Source organism: Sander lucioperca, chromosome 1 (assembly GCF_008315115.2).
Source record: "Sander lucioperca isolate FBNREF2018 chromosome 1, SLUC_FBN_1.2, whole genome shotgun sequence".
NCBI lineage: Eukaryota > Metazoa > Chordata > Actinopteri > Perciformes > Percidae > Sander > Sander lucioperca.
The window spans coordinates 8400794-8416228 of record NC_050173.1 but is presented as its reverse complement, the minus strand read 5'-3'; the positions used below and the strand labels follow the sequence as shown (position 1 = coordinate 8416228).

Below are 15435 nucleotides of genomic sequence, written 5' to 3'. Positions count from 1 at the left end.
AGTTAATACTTAGTGGGGGAAGGTGGATCATAACATTTTTATGTCAAGACATCAGTGCAAAGTATTGGTGAGGTAAACAGAAATATATTTGTCAATGCAGAGCAACATTTCAGACAACTGTTCAGAAGTTCCAGTTCAGAAAAATGAACGTATTAGTAAAGAGATTGAGCTAAACTGTAACCTTTTTTTCTTCTTCAAATTATCACTTACCATTGAACCGGATGCATGCCATGCATCCAGCTAACTGATAAGTTTACCAAATGTGTCTGTAGGGCTGTGAATGCCTTGGCAGGAATATTTTCCACTGACTCTAAGTATTGCATAACACAGAGGGGGAGAGGACAGGGAAGGTCATAAAAACAGAATGAAAGCCTTTGCCGGTAAATGGATCGAAATTTGGCAAAGGGTCAGTGACATGGGGTGTCCTTGTTTTCCTTCTGTGATGAGCAGGTTAGACTATGAGAGGGGATGTGAGTCAGTGCAACAGGAGGGCAATATCAACACATGATTTTTCTTCCTGTTGAGCCCTAGCCAGGTAACAGTAGGCTAGCCAGCACCATGCTGCTTCTCAGCAGGCAGGTTCAGACCTCTGCATGCAGCTGCCTGTGAGAGAGACGGAGGCAGTGAAGGGCAAGCAAAGACCTGTCTCTGCTGTTGGCACCACTGTGTACTGTACAGTGGGAAGGTATGATCTCACTGGCTAGCTAGCACAGATCATAAGGATTCAGCATGGTAGTACATTTCTGGAACCATAACTCACACACTGTATTTCCAGCATGGACTAGATTACAAGCTGCAGTAGGTTACCAGGCCTGTTTAAGAAACAGGTCTGAGCACAACAGAAGACAGTACTTGATCACTTCTTTCTAGTCTAATTTTGTATAATGTTTACTTGTAGATACAAAAATACATTCCGGATTACATTGTGTGTGTTAAGCTGTGGTCATTTCTGATGTTGAGTAACTTATATCTACTACAAATTGACATCAGTTTTACAGTTAAGTAGCCATCCATTATCACTATATCTGTACACTCTAGTGCAGCTTGTCCCTGCCACAACAGTGCCATTTTGGGTATGTAAGTCCAAAAGTAGAAGAGAACTGAAATAGAAAAATCAAAACAAATATGCTGTAAGCATGATTAGTGCCAGCATAAGATTTGCTTTAGTCAGAGATTGATCTGGTTACTACACTCAGTAAAGGGAAATTTGTTCCATCAAATATGCACCTTCCTCCCTTAATTTTAGTATGTAGGAGGTGGACTTGCTGAGCAAAGGAATGATGCCTTTTGTTTGTTTTCCTGCCATTCCCTGAAAAAGGGGTGACTGAGGAGGTTGTAGGGTTCAAAAGAAAGGATCACAACAATATAGTCTGATTTGGAGGTAACTTAGTAATTGCTGTGCTGTTGACGGTTAAAGGGAAATTTGCCCCCTGGTGGTTACATTTACTTAAGGGGTATAAATGTGTTTTTTTTAGGGTACATTGCAATTGTGACCTAGATTTTATTTTCATTCAAAAAGAATACTTTTATAAATGTTGTTCACATTAAGCCCCTTTGTATATAATATTCACCCAATGTGTAATTTCCCATAGTGATCATGATAGCAAAGTATAATTAGAGGCTATTTATTCTGTTACTTTGGTGTGTGTATTCTGTGTAACTATGCATATTTCCTGTTAAATGTTTAGCAATAAGCTATGATTCAGAGATACAGTCCCACAATAAAAAGGACATCCTCCTTCAACTTATTTTTAAGTCTAACTTGATCTATTAAGTGTGAACTAATCACATAAAGGCATTGTGACATTTCTTAATGGTGAGCAACAGGAATAATGATACATCCCTGCAACGTTACTTAAGTATATGATTTATACCCTTATTACAAAGTGTTACCAGCATTCCCGACATCTTTCAGTTATACAATTGTTAAATGCAAAACCATGCAACAAGGTTCTGAACTCTCAATACGTTACTTAGGTTTGCAAGAGAGTAGTTTGTAGTCCTCTGTTTATTCAGTCATTTTGTTCCTGAAAATGTGCCTTTATTTAGCTTAACCTATTAGCTGTAAATCCCCCTAAAACTACTCCACTACTGGAAACAACAACAGCTGGATACAGTGTAAGGGTTTTACAGACAGCGGTTTTTGGCATGTGATTGGCTACTGATTGCTTTCGTTGACTCAAATTGTTACTACAGCCAACTTTAATTTGTAAACAACAAAAAGAGAACTGTGCCAACCTAAGGTCATCAGCCAAACATGTTTGGTTACAGAAAATGTAGAGACCTTTGGCATGTAGCTTCTTGTTTGGATAGGTTTCAGTATGGGCACAACAGGACTTTCCTTCTTACTCATAAACTTTACCCCGCAATTTTTCCCTGTTTGACGCCTGGAGGCTAGCCTGGCAAAGCTTCCAGTATATTCAAGGCACATTAAAATGTGGGGATGAAGGAAGATGACACCCCACTTGTTCATTGTCTTTATTTGCTCATTACTATTCAGGGTCATCAGGTGCTGGAGCAGTATCTACAAGGCAGAAAACAGGAAAACACATGGGCAACTAAATAAACCATTTGACGTGCATGTCTGTGGAGCACATAAAAGGGAGAAGTGGAAACTATGTGAACATGGGGGCGTCTTCGTGGTCTAGGGGTTATAAGGCGCAACACGTTTCAGAGCGAGTCACACTCTTCTGACGGCGCTTTGCTATACATTGTTTACTAAAATGCTCTGCGTTAGCCTACCAATGTTGTAAAGAAAACCACCGTTTGCAAATAAATGTAATGTGACACAAATAATATGCCTGGATGTAGAGCATGTCCACGATGGGTGACGATAGTGATATGAGGACGGATAAGGTTATGTAGGATACATAACTGATAGACTGGGAAGAAAAACGATACAGCTCAAATAGGTAGTTATCTGAAAATTAAAATGTCGGGGCTTCAATATCATCTCCCGACATATGTTTAACACCCTGCAAAGAAAAAGAAGTACGGATGTAAAGCAGCTTCTTCATCAATGGGATCGCCGACAAAAGAAAATGCCATGTTTTGAGAAAAAAAAACATTTTATAGTCTGCCTAACAAACCAACACTGTTTTTTTTATTCATGCAGATAACAAACTGTGCTAAAATGTGCCTGATACAGACTGAATGAATGAATGAGGAAATAAAAAGAGCGCTGTGTCAGAGGGAGGAGACTGAGAGAAACTCGAGGTTTATTGAAGAAAACCTGCTCACGACCAGGTTAGGTTCACAGACTCAGTTACCATAGTAACTGACTCTGAGGTTAAGTTACCTCTCTTTCTGAAACAGGTTGGAGTTACTCCCCTCTCTCACGTTTGATTAACCTCCCTTTCTGAAACAGAAAACCCAGAGTTTCCCTCGTCTCAGGGTTAACAAACTCAGAGTTTTCACTAAACCTGCTTTCTGAAACAGACCCGTCATGTTAACATCCAGCTCATAATCTGTGGCAGGTTGATGTTTATTGATCCACTACAAAGGATCTGTTAATAATTGTAAGTGCAAATGGAGAGGCATTAATTGTGTGTGTGTGTGTGTGTGTGTGTGTGTGTGTGTGTGTGTGTGTGACTATATTCGTGGGGTCCATAAATCAGGACTACAGTATACTTGTTGGGTCCCGACAGCTTTGTGGGGCTGAAATGCTGGACCCCACAACTTTAAAGGGCTGTTTGAGGGTTAAGACTTGGTTTTAGGGTTAGGGATAGAATTAGGTAAGGGTTAAGGTTAGGCATTTAGTTGTGATGGTTAGGGTAAGGGGCTAGGGAATGCATTATGTCAATCACGGGTCCTCACAAAGATAGTGAAACACACTATGTTTGTGTGTGTCTTGCAGCAGCTGCGTTCAGCGGTTATGCAGTAAGTGAATCCATTGCTCTTTTAGTCTGTCTGGCTCTTTCTTGGCTGGAACTCGAGGAATCTATACAGTCTACACCAAATCTCCTCCCATGATCCCTGTGGGTTCTGAAGACGGGAGGAGGGGGTGTGTGCATACCCACGCAGCAGGCGCCTCAGTAATGCTCATTCAGGCCAGCTGTTAGGCCCCTGGTTACTTGTCCTTCGCTGTGGCTGGCTATGTCTCCAGACTAATGGGCACACACACACTAACACTAAATGTTACAGGCGAACTTGTCAAAGTGCCATCACAAACGACCATCAAACCACTATCAATGTTAAGTAGTAAACAGATTAGATAAGGGAGAAGTCCTTTCACTTGAGAGTTGCGTGTGTGTGTGTGTGTGTGTGTGTGTGTGTGTGTGTGTGTGTGTGAGAGACACATTTGTCCCTTGCCGAATGACACCTTGCTGATTAGTGTTTTCCCCTCTCATCAAGTTTTGACCACCTGGAAAGGAGTCCATGTTATTACCACCCAAGATGATGACTAGTCAAAACAGCTGTGTTTATAAATCAAGGTAGTCAAGTTAGTCTATGCCTCACAAGTTTTAACTCTTGTAATCAAGGTCTACAAGGACCTGAATTCAGGACACTGATGACAGTCATGTGCTGGTGCAAAAAGTCAGAAAAAGCAGTACAGTATACAGTATTTGATCATGTCCAGATCTGAAATGGTACAAGTCCGAATGACAAAGTTAAGGTAGATCGCCACAAATGCATATGACCATTCTTTTCCCACAGAAAACCAGAACCAGATTAATCAATTTTGTCTGTATAATTGTAGTCTTGTGTTGAATTGTGATAGATTTAACATATTCACTTGTTAGAACATTGTAGGATAAGACTGGAATGGACAGATGCTGGTGTCCGTTTTATATATGGCAGTATTTTACATTTTGTTCCTGCTGTTAATAGGCGCTGTCCACAGTAGACATTTTGACTTGCTGTAGTAGGTAAAGCACAGTTGTTACTAACAATGATGGCTCTGTTTTATCCCAAGTGTCCCAGTAAGCCACGACACTGGTGGTGAGCCAGCATGCACAATACCAGGACCCTGAAACTGAAGCAGCTGAATGGCATCCCGATTTTATTTACACCTGTGCTCTTTCTACTGTGACATGTCAAAATGCCGTTCATGAAAAATTACTATTGTATAACTTATCCGATCAGCATGACCAGCCTCTTCATCCTCTGCCTCTTGAGACTGTCTGCTCTGTTTTCTAGTGAATCTCTGGTGTTTGTATGTGATCTGTTGCAACAGTTGTGTTGAGTATTATTACCGGTTTTACACAGAGAAAAAGAGAGAGAGAGTTGAATACAGGGCAAGCCACAGCAGTGGAGTGAAGAATGTGACCTCTTGTGCATTCCTCCCTCAAATAACTGGTGCAATCCCCTTCCTTCCCTACCTCACTCCCTAGTCCTTTCTTTCTTTCTTTCTTCTCTTTTTCTCCTTTCCTCTTTTTGTCTTTTCTCTCATTTTTGCCATTGTCTCTCTCTGTTTCTTTGTCTTGCTCTCATTCTCAGGTTTTATTTTATGTGGATTTCACAATTTATATAACATTTTTTAGTTTACTTTTATGAACATGAAGTAATAACAAATGGGCAACAAGCTGAATTAATGATAATCTGCAGACAATAATAGCGCTAGAGCACAAATGTACAGTATACAACGGTAAACTGAACAGGAGCAGCAAACATTAGCAACAGTATATCTGCATTCAGAGTCTATAAGTTGAGTATATGTGTATTTTCTTATGCAATATGGTTTTGTGGGTGCATTTTTTTAATAGTTAACCTGTCTGCCACTATTTCTGTCATGTAAGACAAGGTCATGCTGCTTTTTATGTTATTGATATTTAGCTACCCTGTGTTTGCTCTCAAGTGTGTGTTACAAAAACAAATGTAGTTGGTGTGTGCGTGAAAAGAAGCATACACTAAGATACTTGTCCTTGGTCAGCCCATACAATTTAACAGTGCAATTTAATGGTGCACCATACCTGTTTTCTGGTTTGATTACATTTCAACTAGAACATTTTGAAACATTTAAAATGAATTATTTTGCTGAAAAAGACATTTAACTGCTAAAATTGAGAAATGATCATCTACTTGTAATAAAGTTAATTTAAAAGGGGACACAATCCCAAATGCAAACAAATGAAGTGATGTTTGCACAGAATTATTGAAAGTGTAAGCATGTCAGTTTAGGACAAACAGTTCTGTTGAATCATTGACTGTCACCCTGGTTTTTGTTATTTGGATTCACTTTGGCGGTTGGCTTGTTTTAATGTTATGTATGTATATATGTATATTGTTGTCAATCTTAACAGGCCACCAGGAAAAGGGCCTTCTTTTCTTCTTACTGGTTATCCACACACACACACACACACACACACACACACACACACACATACACATACACATACACACACACACACACACACACACACACACACACACACATACCAAGAACCTCCAAGTTGGGTTAGGAATGCAGAGTGTCAGATCTTCACCGGTTGCACGCACACACACCTACAGCAAAAACAACCCATGCTCACCTCTCCATGCCTGAGCAGGCAGCCCCAGTTCCACACACAGCTGTTGTTTTCACTGCAGACAACCTGCAACCTAGGATGCCAGCTCTGTCTTTTTGGTTTCAGCCATTTATGGGCCCTCTTGGTCAGAGAGCCTTCCTATGCAGATTACAGGATAAAAGTCCATGGGGGCATGATTTGGCACAAGGGCATTTGCCGCCTTCTTGATAAAAATACTTTTATACGAGGTTGATTTTGAGTGTCACAGTATCCAGAGTTTTATATTTTAATATTTTTGAAGCTTGATTTCCATTGAACAGGCATGAACAAAATCCTATCCACTCAGGCATCGTCTGGCCAGTTACATTGTCTGTTCCCCCCCTTACCAGTCCAGTCCATACAGTACTGGTATGCTGTCCTGTCCCTTTGTGTTGTGTTAAGCTCCTCTTCATAGCGCTATAAGAGGAGTTCTGCTATGCTTGCTGCATCTGGATTCACTTAGACACAAAGACGAACTGAAGCAGCTCCACTGCTGCTGCCTGAGAGCCTCATTGCCAGAGTCACTCTTCTATGTATCTTTCTGTTTTTACCCCAGTGGCATACAGACACATGGGGTCTTTCCACAGGCATCCAGATAACATCTCAAAGGTTAAAGTTTGTAAAAAACAGACTCTCTGACCTGTTTACTCGGTCTGTCTGCTCTTATTAAGGTGTTGTCTTTTTTATGCTGTTGAATTGATAAATTAGACCCCAAGTAATGGCAGAGGCTTTACTACTAGCTTTCTCTTATTGCTGTAGAATTGCAAACCTCCCACTCATACGTACATTTTTTGTTTCTGCTTTTCCCCTCCTGAAAGAGTTTGGCTCTCCTTTTCTGCACACTCATAAAACAATGGAATATAAAAAGTTGTGCTTTCATTCCAGCACTCTGGGTCAAATTGAGTAGTGTAGCTGATTTCTGAAAATGACTGGATTAGCACCCTCTCTTCTGCACATAGACACACATACGTTGCTTCTCCCTCTTAATTTCCACAGACCTTTTTAACACAGATTATTAGCGCGGCGCAAGTGATGAATAGTTGTGTGTATTTGACCTGGCTTTCTGTCTGCTCAAAGTATGGAATTTAAACTCTGGACTAGCATGCATACATTTCTATTCTCTGCAGGTTTGCATATTTTTGGGACTGCATAGTTTTGTCTGGGCCTACAGCAGTCTATCGTGTGGCGAAATGAGCAAAGGTTCTGCTTAGTCACCTGGTTTGTGTTGCTGTATTTTGTGTCTGTCATGATAAAAATGGTTCCTCTGGTCCTCCTCCAATAGGTCGGCTGGTTTAACTCCCTATGTCTCAGTTCTGCGTGCTAGCCGGTCTGCAAAGCCCATCTGTGTTGAAGATTGTTGTAAAGCAGAGCTGACAGTGGACTGTTAACGGGTCACCTCAAATGAGAGGGATTTGGCTGGAGAGAGTTTGTGTGAGAGCACTTACACAAGAGCATGCACATAAAGTGGATTTCATCATAAAATATGTTTAATGCCTTCTGGGTCAGCTTCACTGTTTCCATGTAAAATACAGTGGGGAAAACAACTTCTCAAAGCTCAGAGAGAATCAACGTAAAGAACGTTGTTTGCCTTTTGTTCTCTGTGTGCATGTGGTGATTTCTGCACATTAGAAGCTTTAAAAAATATTTGAATTTGCTGGCAAGTTTGCCTTCTGTATGTTCAGTTTCACTGTTGTCCACATTGATTGGGGTTATTACCACCTCAGGCGGATGCTAGAGCCCTTAACCTTGAACCAGAGCAGCCACTGTTTTGATCTTAAGTGTCCACTCTCCCTGTGGACAATACTAAGTGGAGAATTATGTGGAACTCTAAACCCTTTAACCTCATGTGCTGGTCTGCACGCCTCAGACACTCTGGCTGCATTCTCCAGAGGGCCCTGAGTAAACAGCCACATGTGCGGGCGCGCACGCACACACACACACACACACACACACACACACACACACACACACACACACACACACACACACTTACCTCCATCTTGAGTGTCTGATATTTAAGTACACTTCGCTGTTAGAGATTGCTGTGACTGTTTGGTTAGGCAATGCAATGAAATGAAGAACCATGTGCAGTGCATAATTACTATCAGGAACATACGCAGGTTTATCTATTTCCCGCCCTTCTCCTCTGTAATTAGAAAGCTTGCTCGGTTTAAAAGTGTAATAACTTCCATGACTTGGATGGACAGGATTTATGCCAAGTACATTTCAAACATTATTAGACGGTAGGGGTGTCACGATTCTCCAAATCTTCGATTACATTTTCGATTCTAAGGTCACGGTTCGATTCGATTTTTACATTTAATTCTTTTTAAAGCACAGATTGCTATGCCATTTTTTACTTTTATGCAATATAATATCTGACCGTTGGTCGCAATGTACCACACTACATTGTCAAATTTAAAACATTTATTAACAACATAATGTAACAATAACTTATATCTATAGCCTGCCATCTAGTTTCTCTTTTGTAACTGCAGTCTTCTTCACAGAAGATGACATTCAAGTTCACAACAAAACACACAAAAAACAAAACAGCCATGTCCATAGTCTTCTCTGAACAATTAAGTGTCTTAAACTATTTCTGAACGGTTGAACATATACCACACAGATTAACTGCCACGTTAGTCGTGCTGCCAGTGGAAGAATATGGTACATGCTAGGGCTGAACGATTTTGGAAAATAATCTAATTGTGATTTTTTTTTTTTCTTTTTTCTTTTTTTCACCAATATTGCGATTTAATATGCGATTATTTTTTAAGCTCTTTGTCTTCTGTATTATTCAACAAAGACAAGCAATAAATCATTGTATAATATACACAACACAAGATTAGATAGATTAAACAAACTGTTCTTTCCTGGAGGCCAGGCCTGTATGTGATGATGAAATTAGGTGATGCATGAATTTATATGAATGACATCTTTTATTTAACTACTTCAATCACAGTAGTATATTGAGCACTGACCAAGCCTGGTATAAACATTCATATGAAAGTCAGATCACACACAATAAATCACACAAGCTAAAGTGCAGGTATAGTGCCCAGGGGCACCACATTGTCTTAATACGGGCCTGCGTGCATGACAGCGTCAACATTGCACTTGCTCAGAGAGGCTATCGTTACGTTAGTAGTAGCCTAGCATGCTGCTGGTGGTCTTGCCTTGGGATTAACTGTACTAATAAAACCGTTGAAACAACGCGGCCACGATGCTGTGAAAGCTCCCTGAACGTCATTTATCAGAGTCTGGTTGTTACCCCTCTCTGCGGCAGTCTCCTCCACTCCATATATTTGTAACGGAGCTAGCTAACTGGAACTAACCGCTAATCAGAGCTAATCGTTGCTAACCGAGCCTTCAGTTCTGCATGCCTGTATCCATTAACTGCAGGTATGGAGTGGGTAGGACAGAAATCAAGCAGTTCTCAGATATCATTGTAGTATTGTAACATGTAAAGACAATATCTTTTAACCAAGTATTAGGCTAATTCATCATACAAGTTAATGGCTTACTTTTGCCTTCTTGCCACATGTCAAAATGTTCATAGCAGATGTCAGTAGCAGTTCATCATGTAATGGTATGAATTATTGAGCTGCATTCTTGCTCAATGAATTCTGGTTTTAAAAAAGTATGAATAAAAGTAATGCCCGCTATTATTATGATTGTGACATATCAGATGTTGAAAATTTGGGTTCATGTCAACGTTACCTAAATATTTTAACACCAGTATAGTTTGAATCATAACGCAGTTGCTGAGTTTGGGGATATAACCTCTTCTTTGCTTGAAGATTTAAAGAACGGAATCAGGAAAGCAGGAGGGGGGGATACATGGGAAGTAAAGGGCCAAAATCTTTCCCGTGGGTGGATGTACGTCAGCTAACTGTTAACATACAGGGCCCGGATTATAAAACGCGAGCGAGCGATTCTCCTATGAGCTCACTTCCAAACAATGTGCTTCATGTTTCTCCATCTGCAACCTTTTTTCCTCTCTCCTCCACCATTTTTTTTATAGCCCCTCTCCTCTTCCCTTCATCCTCTCATCTCCACAACACTTTGTGCCTGCGGTAAGTTAATGGGCCTTTCTCAGAGTTTGAGGAAGCCTGCATTTCTTCTTAATTGGTGTTTGGGGCAATGCATGAGAGGAACATAAATGTTTGCCATACCAGCACTGCAGCGATGATGTAGGGCCTGTTGCGATGTAACTGAATGTTCAGGTTATTGATGTCATTACTTGCAAAGCGACTAAGACTGAGCCATGTTTAAGAATACCCATAGATGCATCACTGCCCACACCAAACAGACAAGCGTACAATACCTTGAGGTATCAGACTAGTAGATGTAGATGTGGATGTGTAGTGTTAGGCCAGGCCATGTCAAGTCTGTAATTTCACCTGGGATTTTGAGTTGTTTGGATTCATTTCCATTCCATCAATCTTGACAGCTAACTGTTGATCTGGAAATAGTTTGACAACTTCAGAGCACCTTTTCTGAACTATGCCTTTCCACATTTGAAGGAGTTTTCCGAAGTCTCCTATGAAGCGAGCATAATAATACCCATTATATTAACCCTTGATAAAATTTGCATGCCCAGCCATTAGCAAACTTGCTCATAAACTTGGGCAACAATAGCCTACATCTTGTGGGACTATCCCATTGCTCAGACAGACATGACCTTATCTTTGAATTTATTTTTATTTTGTCCTCTTTCTACTCTATTCTCCTCATAGTTCTCCTCATATGTTGCATGCAATTCAGTTTTTGTCTTTAGAAACATCTGTATATTGTTCTCTTCTATCTTTGTATTACTTGCCATGTGGACCAGTCAACCTATCTTCCAACAATATTAACTAAAACTAGGCTTTCTGGTTAACAAAGTTTCTGTCCGTCAATGACGGGGCACAGTTTTAGTCAGCTTTTTTGCTCCCTCATTGGAAATTCCAGGTTGACCAGGTCAACCAGTTAACTGGTTTGGTGTGCTATTGTGTCATCTAGCTGACTTCCCACCAATAGGTAATCACCCACATGACTAGGCTTCTTATCTCTGAAATGATGTTTTTCCTTTTAAATAAAAAATATTTCCCAGACATAGTCAGTTAGATTATAGCTGCTCTTTTGTTTTCTGTGGTTTCAGTCTTCAGCGTAATCACGTCCGGCAATCCTTTTAGCCCATATAGCACGAGCGAGTGGACAAAATAACAGAAACGCATAACAATATCCTGCAATAAAATAGAGAGTACACCTCAGACATTATTAAAGAGTTCGATCATCTCTCTGACAATAACATGCCTCACAAATGCAGTAGTTGTTGCATGGCTATTGTTATGAATTGCATTAGGTTTAATCATGGTGTTAATGATGGTCTTCACCCCCTGTAGATGGCCTACTATAATTTTGTCAGAGAAATACATAATTCTCACATCACGTGTGTTATCCTTTAATAAAGAATGGGAAAAGAAACATTTAAGTATTTAAACATAATTTGAGCAGGGATGTATGCTCTGGTTAGCTGGAGCTAAAGAGAAAATGACCTCAATGGAAGTGCAAGTATTAGAAAGAAATAGGTGCGTAGGTGTATTTAGCATTGTTGAGTTAGATGGGACAACAATTAACAATTGGGATGAAGGCACAGAAGCCACAGAACTGAAAACATTACTTATTTGACAGATGCCATCGACATTCCCAGATGCGTTTCTAAGCACAGCTGTAGTGTGTTTTTTTTTTTTTTTTTCAACCTTTCCAATAGATTTAGTTCCAGTGAATTTAGTTCAGAAGCATGCCTCTGAGTGAGTTTTGTATCACTACACTTTGAGACAGCCGAGAAAAGAGATGCAAGTTGTGTTGCAAGACAGCTTGGCTTCTGCCAAAGATTATTTGTTCCTTTTTAGATATAGCCAAACCACTGCTGTTTCTCTAAGGATCAAAAGATAAATGTTCTCATCTTAATGAATTCAAATATGCTTACTTCATTCACATTTGATATGGCCTATGGCAAATGAGCCTTGTTTGAGTGGTGTGTGAAGTCCAGAGTAGACTGCTAAATCTTATTCCTTTCTGCCCGTTAGCTATTCTTGACTGAGAGCTTTAGCTTTGTCTTTTACAACCTGGTCCTGTTACCAGAATGGACTCCTCAACCTGTAAACATTTCAGGGTGGGGGGGAAAAGCATGGTCAAAAAGAAAGCGAGAGCAGCACAGAGACAGTGAGAGGGGGGAAGGGGGGATAAAAAGTTGGAGGAGGAGCTTCTTGTAATCATCTCATGACTTCAACAGAAGGGAAGAAGAACTAGCCTATTTAAGGTCAAAGTTTGAAATGAGACCTCTGCAGCTTTTGTCTCGTGTGTTGGCATGAATTTTGGGTGATGGTGTGCTGTTGTTTGTATTCTTCTTCGGAAGTGCTTATGTGTGTGTGGTAGCGGTCTCTCCCTCTCATTGTGTTTGTTGCTGGAGGTGGGAGGGCTCAGCTGATGTCATTGAGTGCAGCAGGCTGAGCCTGAAAGAGGCCCTTTGTTGGCAGCTGTAGCATGAGTAGTCACTGTGCCTCAGAAACACACTCACACAAGGGACAGGAGAGAGGAATGGCACCCTTCAGACTGCCCTACTGCCCACTCAATTGACACATCTACAGGTCTAGCAAGCTTTTGGACCAAACTTGCGCTTTTGGATAGTTCTTGTTGTATCTTACAGAAGTGGAGCTAACCGAAAGCCCAAAAGCAAAAGAGGGGGAAAAAAACATGGAGACGCTCAGAAGAGAAAGTTGATAGACTTTGGCGGACAGCGTACTCTGATTTTTCTGTTTCTGAAAGGAGTGAGGAGAAAAAGAGGATTAACAACAGCTGAAAGGACAGAGGAAAAGAAAAAGAGTATATTTCAACACCTATCTTGGCTTGGTGCTGTTTCTCCTTTTGTCAGTTTTTTTTTTTTCTTGGTTTGAACTTTTCTCCTGCTGGACACATGTAGAGGGGAAACGGTCGAGGGAAGTCTGATTTTTATCAAGCAACAACATTTTCAAGCGGGAAGGGACAGAAAGCAAATGAAAATGTTGGAGATATGCCTGAAATTGGTGGGGTGTAAATCTAAGAAAGGCCTCTCGTCCTCCTCCAGCTGTTACTTGGAAGGTAAGAATACTTTGATTGGCTGTAGTATCGTCTTTTAGCGTGGACGGTGATTTTAAAGTTTACATTGGAGAAATGTTAACAAAAAATGAAAGAAGGTATGTCACATAAAAAAAGCAGGGGCTTAAGAGACTCAGGGAGAAGGATAAAAGATGAAGTATCACCGTGTAAAGGCTCAACTATGATCTCTGTACTGTGGAAACAGAAGAATGGGGAGGGGAAAGCAGAGAGTAAGCACAGGGGAGGGTGAGGGAGGCCAGACACACTGGCTAGCTGAAGAGGAAAGAAGTGGAAAAAGAGACGGAGAACAGAATACAAGGAAATCCGACTCCTGGTCGTGTCCCACTTAACTCTTGTTTATGAGGAGAGGGGATATAATCTCAGTCTGCGCTCTCCTTTTCAGTTCTCTATGTTCCAGTACTTCTTTTTCACGGCATGAATTTAGAAGATAATGTAGATCTACACATTTCCCATACTCTTTGTAGTATGCAGACTAGCAATTACTTCTTATCCATTACTTCTAATTACACAGTTCTGGTCACAGTTAAAGTGGCCATTGACTTCCTTGTGATGTATGAAGGGGACACAAGGGGGGTTTGAAGAACTCAAATCGAGTCTGTACATAATCAACATAGTAATTGAATGGCAATGGAATAGTTAGTGAAGTCTTTATGTGTGCAAAGATTGTGCAACTAAATGATTTAATAGAGTTAATAGTCCTGGTACGCTCCCCACTGAAGTGGATGACAGTGATAAAGAGTCTGTAATTTTTAGACCATATGGTGGAAGGCACTGCAGAGCTCATGCTGAGATGTTCCACCCCAAATTAAACTTTCTGGCTTACTTCATTAGAGCTGGAGGCCTCATTTGTATTTTTCTCCAAGTAGTAAGCAATTTGACATCATTAGAATGCAGATATTCTATGAACATAACATTATATACAAGGTGTCATAATATTTTATGACACCTTGTGGTTATTCTAAATGGTGATAATGATGGCTCTTCAGTGTTATTATCACCTCTCCTCCATTGGGCTCTGGTCTAAACATCCTCTCATTACATAATATCTCCCACAGTGGGTAGAACTAGGGATGCACCAATCTAGGGCTGCAACTAACGATTATATTCAATTAATATAATATATTATATATAATATAGTCAATTAATCTGTTGATTATTTTCTCGATTAATCGATTAGTTGTTTGGTCTCTAAAATGTCACAAAATTGTGAAAAATGTGGATCAGTGTTTCCCCAAAGCCCAAGATGACGTCCTCAAATGTCTTGTTTTGTCCACAACTCAAAGACATTCAGTTTACTGTCACAGAGGAGACAAGAAACTATAGTCACATTTAAGAAGCTGAAATTACTCAAACTGACTAATCGATCATCAAAATAGTTGGCGATTAATTTAAAAGTTGACAACTAATCGATTAATCTTTGCAGCTCTACACCAATCCGATACTGATATTGGGCCGATACTGATCCATATAGCTGGATCGGGGTATCGGTGACAATGGGGCTGATCTTTTCAATTTAATTCTATGTTTATATTATATATGTTTTTATTCTCTCTACCCACGCCTACTTACACGCATCTGAAGAAAAACAACACACTGACGACACAGCGTAGCTTACCGGCGGCAGGTAGCATGCAGCTAAAGACACAGGGTAACATTAGCTTACCGGTAGCATGCAGCTGCACTTTTTCATACACCACAGCCACTGCCGGAGTCTGAGATGACGGAGAAACAACAGAACTGCTTCCCTGAAATCACTGGTGTAGCAACATATTGCCTTCCCCATGAGTTATGTAAAAAAAAAAAA

The 15435-nt window shown here is 40.4% G+C and overlaps 1 protein-coding gene across 4 annotated transcripts in view; it reads left to right on the top strand.

Annotated features, from left to right (window-relative positions):
- abl1 (c-abl oncogene 1, non-receptor tyrosine kinase) overlaps positions 1-15435 on the top strand; it is a 37828-nt gene that overhangs the window by 5690 nt on the left and 16703 nt on the right. The window contains exon 1 of one of the 4 annotated variants that reach the window (XM_031278126.2): positions 12887-13613. The exons of 2 other annotated variants lie outside the window; for them this stretch is intronic. In XM_031278126.2, coding sequence (XP_031133986.1) covers positions 13529-13613 — 85 coding nt within the window. In that variant the 5' untranslated portion in view covers positions 12887-13528. Of the gene's footprint in view, positions 1-12886; positions 13614-15435 lie in introns of those variants that run through there. One more of the 4 variants, XM_031278127.2, reaches the window with a different exon arrangement.